Genomic DNA, 10,217 nt, shown 5'->3' with positions numbered 1-10,217 from the left:
TTAAATAATAATTTATTTATACCTATTAAATTATTTAACGACTTTTAACTATCAACTTTACATAAAATTACCTACACTTAAATTTCAAAATTTCAAGCTTCTTTTTTAATTAACTATCATCCTTAGTATGGGAGAACTTGATGTGAGTAGTGAAGTGGGCGTGAATAATAACTCATAGACCTAATGATCTCTGACTAATCTTTCGATAATGAGGGTCCATTTTATTGAATTTTTGCAACTTCATTTGTAGATAAAACTCAGCAATGAACTCCTCTGCCTTAGCATCAATCATGTCATCACCATCACTATGATCATCATCATCATGCTTCTTGGTTATGTCTTCTTTTTCGTGTTGCTCGTACTCGGTTAGGCTCTCGTCATTTTCTACAAGCTTGTCCAGCCCTACGGCCGAAGAGTACCGGCTACTCGACGCGAAGTTTGAGAGAGGAGAATTAGGAAATGATTCAAATCGGTCGATGGATGGCGATTTCACCATGGTAGGGTTTGAAGGGCTGCTTGCTGCCGAAGAATAATGATCCGCAGCATCATCTTGCATCTGCAATGTCCTCATTGACCCCACAACCTTCCTCCACGTGTCACTTCTTGATCCATCATCATCAACTTGAATTGCCTTTGGCTTCTCAGATCGCCCTCTCATCTTTGATAATGCCACCTTGAAAATGTTCCTAGATCGTTGCTTCTTAAGGCGAGGCTGAAATGCTTTATTATTAGCTTCAATTATTTCACGACCAGGAGAGAAACATCCACCACCTAGATTTGACATCTTTCTTGCAAATTTATAAATAATAATAATGGGTTTATTATTCTTGTGTTTATATTATTTGTGGTAATTAATAACTATAATAATAAATCAATGTTGTTCTGTTCATCACCCTGGCTTAACGCTTCTTAATGAAGGAGGTACAAGCCAGGGAGATTAATGTAGGAAGGTACAAAGACTTAGCAACAACGTGAAGAAAATTAGTTTTAAATACTAATTAACCAGAGATAGCTAGAACCGTTAGTTGCAAACTTTCAATTGTGCCCAAAGAAACACTGTTGATTATTGTGTTTTATTTTTGTAACCAAAATGGTTTGAGTGTTCCGTGTTCTCTTTGAATGACAATATAATAGCCCAACCTTAGAAAATAAGGACAGTTATTATTTAGAGAGTTCTAATGTGGGAAACAAGGAGGGGTGGTAAAATTGTAATTTGAGCACGCCGGTCAATTTTTTAGTAAGGGTTTCTGAAGTTTTTGCTTTGATGATATCATAACACACTAACCGGAAATAGTTCTTTTTAACTTTTTTTTCTTTAATTAAGTTTGAAAAAATTTAAAAAATCATTATGTTTATTAAAATTTGATCAGCACTTCATTAGTAAAAGAAAAGTGAATAATTTTACACTGTTAGATATAATCTCATACTATTAAAAATACTAATAATAACTAATTAATGACCATAAATTATGAAATTAAATTTGCTAATTTCTTAACACTTGTTAAATTTTATAGGATATGACGTATGACTTATGAAAGTCCATTTTTAATATGCACCATTGATTTTGATCTCTCTTTTTTGAATTAGTCATTTTTCTTTTAAAATTTATGTGTTTGTCATAAAAAAATATTTTTTTATATTTCTCTTTTAAAAAATTATATTTGCTTTCAAGAAATCAATAAGTTTATCGTAAAAAAAATATGTGATTAATTCTTATATTTCTTTTAAAAAATTTACGTGTTTATCTTAAAAAATATATATATATTTATGTTAAGAAGTTTCTATTTATTGTAAAAAACATTTATGTGTTTACTTTTTTTTTTTTAAATCTTTTGTGTTTATCTTTAAAAAGATTATGTATTTACCGTTAAAAAGAAGTATATACTTATGGTAAAAAAATTATGTGATTGTGTCCTATGTTTCTCTTAAAAAAATTGTGTGTTTCCTTTTAAAAAATTTATGTATTTACAAAAAAAAATGTGTTCACTTCTTATGTTTCTTTACAAAAATTTGCTTATTTGCCATAAAAATTTATATATGTATCTATTGTCAAGAAGAAATTTATGTATTTATGGTAAAAAAATTGCATGAGAAGAAGGAAAAAACGTTGAAGATGAAGAATAAGTAAAAAATGCAAAAGAAGCAAAATTGAATATGAAATAATTTTAGACCATTTTTGCTAAGATCCATGGAGGAAGATATAGTGCACTTTGTGAGAAACACAATTCCTTCTGTAGTGAGAAGAACCTAGATACCACCTCACTACTTCTTGAAGAAGAGGAGTCAAATAAAGGACAATGGATTTTTTGGTTTTTTTTTTTTTTTTTTTTTGGGCAGTACAACGGATTTTGTTATTAATTCTAAAAGTTCAGTGAAACCATGGACCTTGTGCTCCATGGCCTTGTATTCATGTGCCACCAAACTAAGTTACTAACATTGTCATACTAATTTTAAATGCTTTTAGAAGTTTCAATTAAATTGTAATTTATATATTTATTTAATTTTAATTTTTTAGGATTATATATAATTATATTATATGATCGATTCAATTAATTCAATCAAGATAAATCAAAAGTCACAAAAAAAAAAATCAAGATAAATCAATGACCTACTTTGACATAATTGTTTTTAAGTTCTCAGAGTATTCTCAGCGAGTCAATAACTAATCTATCGCAAATCATAACTCCATTAAAAAGTTTATTGCTGGCCAATAAATTGGCAGAGTTTGAAAAAAAAAATTTGAGGGTCAAACATTTAACATAAAAATTATATAATAATATTTATATTAAAATAAAATTTATAAATATAATTATTCTTTAAGTTAGTTACTAATAGATAATAAACAAATAATTCTACATATAAAAATATAAAATTATTTATAATGATACTTTTCGAGTCTTGAGTGACTTGAAATATTCAATAATTAATTGAATCAGAACTAAACTTTTCAACAATTTCTTTCTCAATATAATTAAATAACCAAACTATCAGAGAAAGTCGTCCTCCATCTTGTTTCTTAACCTTGTTTTCATTATTTTCATTGCTGAAAATGATCGCTCTGTAGTAGCTGTAGAAACTGAAAGAGTTGATATCAGACGAATTAATCTATCAATCAAGTAATACACTTTTAACTTTTTTGTTTCTACTAAACATCTACACAATTCATGAATAATTGACAAATTCTTCATTTTTGGATGTTGACGGGTATTAAGAATAAAATACTGAATCTGAAAAGGTAAATTAATCTTCTCTTGTTCAGTAAAGTCTTCGGGATAGTAACTGTCAATAATAGTAGCAATCTTAGAAATATCAAAATTTTTATAAGCATCCTTAAGCATGAGAGTGGAGTTTAGACTCAGTAGATCCATTGCTTGATCATTGAATCTGCTATTCAACTCTTGTAATTACTTATCAATTGTGACTAAAAATATCTCCACTCTAAAATAATGCTCAACTGTAATATGATCTTTTTGGTGACGCGAGCATCCTTGTCTTGCTACATAAGAAGTAGTTAAATCAGAAATTAGAATATCATGTTGCTCACAAAATGATTTCACATTTTTTAATAATTTCTCCTATCTCTTTCATCTTTCATATTTTGAATAAGTATTTTTGTAGAATGAACTAGTTGTATAACATTAACTATGTCTTAAGACTGCTTTTGTAAAGGTTGACAAAGAACATCAATTATTTCCATAATATCTTTCATCAAATGCAAGATCAATACAAACTCAAATAAGGTCAAGGTATTGTAAGTACTATCTGCATCACCACGCTAAGAATAAGTTGATCCATCAACAATAATCTTTTGTAAAACAGTCAACGTTGCACCATACATATTTATCAAACTACAAACAAAAGATAAATGAGAACTCCATTGAGTATCATCTACTCGTTTCAAAGTACCAATTTGATTTGTCCCTTTATAAGATTTAAGTTCATCAATCTCTAATAAATGAGAAATTTCATCTGTCTTGCCAGTATGTAACTCATCATGTCGCTTAATTAGAAGAACAAATGATGTTGATGATGAAAGTCAATTTTGAAAAAAACTTATGCATAGGAATAATAACTTCTTTAGATGCAGCAACTAATACAAATTGTAATCGATGAGAAAAATAGTGGATATAGTAAGTATAAAGACAATCTTTTAAGAATAATGCTTGTAAACTATTCCATTCCCCTCTCAAGTTGCTGGCGTCATCATATCCTTGACCATGAATACTAAAGACATCAAGACCATGTCAGAAAAAAAAATGCCACACAATTCTCGTTTCAGAGTTAATAATGTAGTATCTTTAACATGTACAAGATCAAGAAAATATTCTTGAATAAAACCATGTATATCAACAAATCTCAAAATAAATGCCATTTGTTCTCTTTTAGATTCATCATGAGCTTTATCTACTACAATGCAAAATTTAGATTCTCCAATTTTCTCACAAATATGCTTTCTCACCTTATTTGAGAGAATATGCAAGATTTTTTCTGAATTTGATGTGAAGTATATTTAGCATCATATGAAACATTTTCTAACACAATTTTTGTAACTTTATCATTGTAAGAAGCTATGAGTTTTATCATTTCAAAAAAAATTACCTCAATTTTTTTATTCTGGAGTCTCATCATGGCCTCTGAAAGCACAAGCTTGAAATGAAAGTCAACGAGTTGTATCAATAGAGGATTTTAAACGCAGTCGATTCTTTTGAATTTCTTCACAAGTATGATCCTCAATTATATTTTGGATGTGACTTTTCTGATTCAGTAAGTCTAGACATGCTCCAATTACATTATTGTGTGGTGAGCAAGGATATCCAATATATTTAAGAAAAGCACAATTCATTTCATCATTAACCTTTTTCCAACTTCTAAACCTTTAAAGACATCTTACCCATTATGTCCACCGGATTTTTTGCTAACCAAATAACAAAATAAATAATATGCAGTATCTTCAGAAGGTGAATACTCTAACCATGAAGGAAAAACACCAAACCAAACATATTGAAATTGTCTTGGATGCTTCGTATCAGATAAAGGATAATTGTCAAGCTAAGATGCTTTTGATATGGACTCCATTTAAGATAAGCTCGCCTAACCTCATCTTTCTGGTTTGGGTGATATTGTCAAATTTGAAGCCATTTCCCAAGGTCTCGTTCCAAAGAATTAAGGTCAAACTTAGCAGATACAACTCTTTGAACCTTTGAAAGTTGTATTTCATTTTTTTCGTGATTCATTGAAATAGAAGAACTATCTACAGGTGTTGATATTGTAGAAGTTATATTTTTTCTTTCTTAAACGTTAGTTTTTCTCTTAAAAAATGTATCAATTTTTTTTCATCATTATGATTGTACAAAAATTTGAATATATGTCCTATGAAATATATAAAAAAGTTAAAAAAACAAATATTAAAATTTATAATACTTATTGAATTTTTTTATCAATTTATAAAAGTATAATGATATCAATATTTATTGAATATTCTAATATTTTTTATATAATATAAAAAATTAAATTAAATAAATAGTAAAATATAAAATAATATTAAATTAAATAAATAAATAATTACTAATTTTTATAACTGAGGAGGCGAGGAGGCAAGACCTTTGCGTGTTGAATACTTGAATAATAAATGCCAAGAATTGAAGAGATTGGAGGCAATGTAGCTTATTTTTATTTTTTGGTCAAGAAGTAATGTAGCATATAATTATGATTCTAATTTTTTTTGGTGTGACAGAGCTCTTAACCTTAATTTAGAAGAATTAAAAACTCATATTCTTTAGAGAATTCTTAAGAAATTAAAATTGTAAATTTTAGAAGAAGAGAGAATGAGAGAGGCTAGAGAGAGAGAGAGAGGACCTTCTCTGTGAGTGATCTCACTTATTTATACTAAAATTTCTACTAATTCAAATTTCTATTCAAATTCTAAAACTAATCTTATCTTAACCAGAGTGGTTAAGATACTTCCTAATTTAAATTTAAAAAACCTAAATAATATTTTTTTCTAATTAAAAATAAATTTAAATATAAATTAAATACACAAGACTGTATTGCTGAGGACATGGGGACCACTCTGGGTGTAGGAATTGGCGCCAAACTTAAAGTTGTGGCGTTTGGCGCTAAGGTTGCTTCGCGGACTAATGCTAAATGCCAATGTCACGGCGTTTAACGCCATGATGCCAGAGAGAAAGTAGGACTCATTACATATCATTGAAAAGCTCTAAAAGTTAGCTTTCTAATACCACTAGAACCGCGTCATTTGAACCTCTGTAGCTCAAGTTATGCTCGTTGGAGTGTGACGAGGTCAAGGTTGACAGCATCCACGAATTCTCTTTGCACTTGTCTTCAATTCTTGGTTCCTCCTTGTGCTTTTACTTCTCTTTTCCTAAAATTTTTCTACAAGAATCATGAAATTAAGAAAATCAAAATACTAATAGGATAGTTTTGATAATCACATAATTACCAAGTAAAAGTCGTGAATTTTCTATGAGAAATGCCCAAAAAATGCTTAAGATGCGGATGTATCACAACATCAAACTTAAACTCTTGCTTATCCTCAAGTAAGAAAAGAATCATGACATAATCTTCAAAATCTTAAAGCTTAAAATGCAAGGGTGAATGGTAGCAATTCAAATGATTTTGGTTAGCCGTTTCACTTATGCACAATTCAATACAAATGGTTATAATCTTTTGAGACCTCTATTCGGATTAGATTATGGGATCTTTCCTTGAATCATCACCTTGAAGCAAGTTTATTTACTTTCTTTTCACAATTTATTTTTGTTGGGTGCTTTGCATCTTGAGCCTAGACATGACTCTAAATGCTTTGTTTTCAAGTATTACCACTTGATACATAAGCATCACAAGCACTTGATTGGGGAACTCTTTGAGCTGATTTTTTCTTTTTTGTATACCCTATCATTGATGCTCAGAGCCTTTGGTTTTCTCTTTCTTTTGGGGGGAGAGGTGCTTTGCACCTTTGAGCTTAGCTGTGACTCTAAATGCTTTGTTTTCAAACTTTTGCTTGATACATAACTACATAAGCACCACAAACACTTGACTTGAATTTTTAGTCAGTCTTACTCAAAACCTTTGTCTTTATTTCATTGCTGTTTATGTTTCAAAATTTTTAAAACTCAAATTTTGATTGTCTGACTAAAATAATCAATTAACTATTGTTTGCTTAATCCGTTAATTCTCGTGGGATCGATACTCACTCACCTAAGTTTATTACATAATACGACTCGGTGCACTTGCTAGTGTTTTATAGTTTATAAAATTCGCGATCAAGTTTTTGGTGCCCACAGACCCAGTTCAGCTCAAGTCCAAAATAAAAGTTATTATTCAAAAAAAAAAATGAAGAGATGAAAATCGAATTTGAATATTTTAAATAAATGTAGAGTAGTTAAGCCAATTGAACCATTTCTTTTGTTTTGAAAAAATACTACTAAATATTTTATAAAAAATTTGGAGACCATGATCTCCCATTGTCTAAACTAAGTTTTATTATTGATTTTATGGTCTCTATATTTACTTAAATGGATTAGTAAATTAACCACTAAACAAGTAATGTTGCATGATTAATAAATTTATTATTATTTATTAATATTGTTATACTAAATTCTAAATCCGTAAATTCTAAATTTTGATAGTATAAAAATAAAGTATTAATCTAAAGTAATAGCTAATATTAATAAAAAATATTGATCTCTTAATATTTTTCTAGTTAAATATCGATTCGATACATGCAACTGTAATTACGCTTTGCCTTCTTTTTCGTCCTTATACATATTCAGAAGAGAGATAACAATCAAAATGTTCTCTTTGTTTTAACTCGAAAAACAAATAAAATGGTTTTCTAATTTTTAAACTAATCAAATGGTTCCTTGATTTTAAACCATAAATTAAAATGATCCTTCCATTAATCACCAAATAAATTAACACCGTTAATTAAAAGTATACGTGGCACGTTAACTTTTAAGTTGGCATATATAATTGTAGATAGAGGTAATAATCAAAATAATCTTTTAATTTTAAACAATAAATCAAAATGATCCTTTCATCATATTTGCAAATAAGTCAAATTTTTCATCTTTTAGTATGTGAAAATACAACTTATAAATCTTAAATAAATAAATAACAATTCATGTAACCAAATTCAACATTCCATTAACAACTTTCCAAGATAAATGGCTATTTATATTCAACTTGAATAATTTTAGTTACAAAAGAGGAGCTATGCAAGTTGCAAAATAAAGTTATATCTATTACAAAAAATATGCTAAATATCGTTAAATTTATCGACAGATTTAACAACAGCTATTATCATCAGAATTAGCAATGACTTTTGCATAGAAACAAGCTAAATTTAGTTTTCTAAATTAGTTATCATCGGATTTTATGTTCGGACACTAAATCCGACAGTAATCAGTAACATGAAATCTTATTTCAATAGCGCCAACTTTACTCACGGATCTTCTGCAGATTCGACCAATGATATATCATTTTAGTGAAATGCTGCGTTTATTCAATTTACGGTCGGAAGTTTCTGCTGGTAAATTCGACGGTAAAATAGGAGTAAAATTCAAATGCGAACCCCCTCCCTCTCACTTATGCGAACTCATTCTCTCTCTTTTATCTCTGTTCTCTCTCCTCTCGTCTTCTCTCTTCTGCCCTGAAGCTGCCGGCATCACCACCACCAGCTGGAGCCTCTGCTACCGCCACCACTGGACGTTGTTATCGCTAGAGCTGTCGGTCACTACTGTAGCCGTCAAGAACGCCGCTACTGTTTGCGTTCGTGGTCATTGCCGCCAGTGTTGGTGATATTGTCGCCATTACTGCTACCTCCTGTCACCACCACGTCTCCACCATCCTACAGCCACCATCAGAGGTAATTTTGGCATTTTTTATTTTTTAAATTTTTATATGAGTTTAGGGTTTTGTCAAGTAATTTATGAAATTATTGATTAAATTAGTATAATAAAGTTTGTGATTAGGATTTGGTATAGATTTATACTTTTTTTCAAATTTTTTTTGTGAGTTTAGGATTTTTGTTAGGTATTTTATCACATCATTGACTAAATTAGTGTAATGAAATTTGTGATTAGGGTTTGGTTTAGTTTTTTTAGTTTTTCATATTTTTTTTGTGAGTTAAGAGTTTTGTTAGGTATTTTATTATCAAATTATTGATTAAATTAGTATAATGAAGTTTGTGATTAGGATTTTTTATGTTAATTTAATGTAAATAAAAATTAAATTAAGTTAAGGTAGGTTAAGTATGGTGAGATTGAGAGTGCTCGAACTGTTGGAAGAATTTGTTTAGTTTGTTAAATTAGTTTCACCTTGTAAATTTAATAAGTTCTTTTTTATTAGGACGGTGCTATTTCTATGAGATCAATTGGAGTTCGCTTTTTCCGTATTCTATGCATCCGAGTTCCAGGTAAGTTTTTCTATCTCTAAATATAATCAATTATTTAACTTTTATGTCGGACTTACTTTTTCTAGGATAGTGTTTTAGGATGGAAGTGGGAGAAGGTCGCATAGAGGCGCCTTCTCGAAATTCTTGTTTGCTAGAAAATTGCGGAGTTATAAGGGGTTGCGCACTAGAACGGTTAGGATTTGATGTGTTATTGAATTCATGTTTGTTCTAGTTTATATCTGTAGTTGTTTTCTCTATAAAAACTGTTAAATTTATTTGGTAGATGTCTCTGAATTAAGAAAAAGTTATGCCAAAATGTTCAAAACATGTTTAGTTTGTGAGAAAACAATAACCAAATTTGGTTGGAGATTCTAATTATAGGAGACACCCTGTCAAATTTTCTAAAAGTTTTAATAAGTTGTGTTGTTAGATGAATTTCAAGGTGTTTGTTGCAAGATGATTTCAAGTAATCGTTTGTGGATGTATGATAGGGACAACAGTGAATTCTTTGAGGGGGTTGACGCATTTGTTGCATTTGTCTTCAACATGAAACCGTTTAGGTCTAAAGGGGTATCTAGGTGTGCATGCTATAAGTATGGGCTGACTAATTGGTTAGGTCCTTTAGATATAACATTTCACCTCTACCGTAATGGGTTCAAGGATGGGTATTGGATGTGAATGAAACACGGAAAAGTGATGAGCAGAGAATTAACTAGTCTACCTCAAATTTCAATATGGCTGGGGTGGGTCGACGAGGGTCCGGGTGGTTAGAAAATCAAACATGGAAGAAATAAATTGGGAG

General features: G+C 29.8%; 1 protein-coding gene across 1 annotated transcript; it reads right to left on the bottom strand.

Moving 5' to 3' along the window:
* On the bottom strand, positions 1-943 carry LOC110267175 (uncharacterized). Its single transcript, XM_021112326.2, has one exon. The coding sequence runs from the start codon at positions 782-784 to the stop codon at positions 173-175; it is 612 nt and encodes a 203-aa protein (XP_020967985.1). The 5' UTR covers positions 785-943; the 3' UTR covers positions 1-172.
* Between the last annotated feature and the right edge of the window lie 9,274 nt (positions 944-10,217).

The sequence above is a fragment of the Arachis ipaensis genome, chromosome B9 (assembly GCF_059453495.1).
Source record: "Arachis ipaensis isolate K30076 ecotype BB chromosome B9, ASM5945349v1, whole genome shotgun sequence".
In the NCBI taxonomy this organism is placed as follows: domain Eukaryota; kingdom Viridiplantae; phylum Streptophyta; class Magnoliopsida; order Fabales; family Fabaceae; genus Arachis; species Arachis ipaensis.
Note: the sequence above shows the minus strand (reverse complement) of the source record. Positions and strands in the feature narration are given on the sequence as shown.

Bases quoted from the DNA above. Each gene is read 5' to 3' on its own strand.
- LOC110267175 (XM_021112326.2), bottom strand. From the start codon at position 784: ATGTCAAATCTAGGTGGTGGATGTTTCTCTCCTGGTCGTGAAATAATT.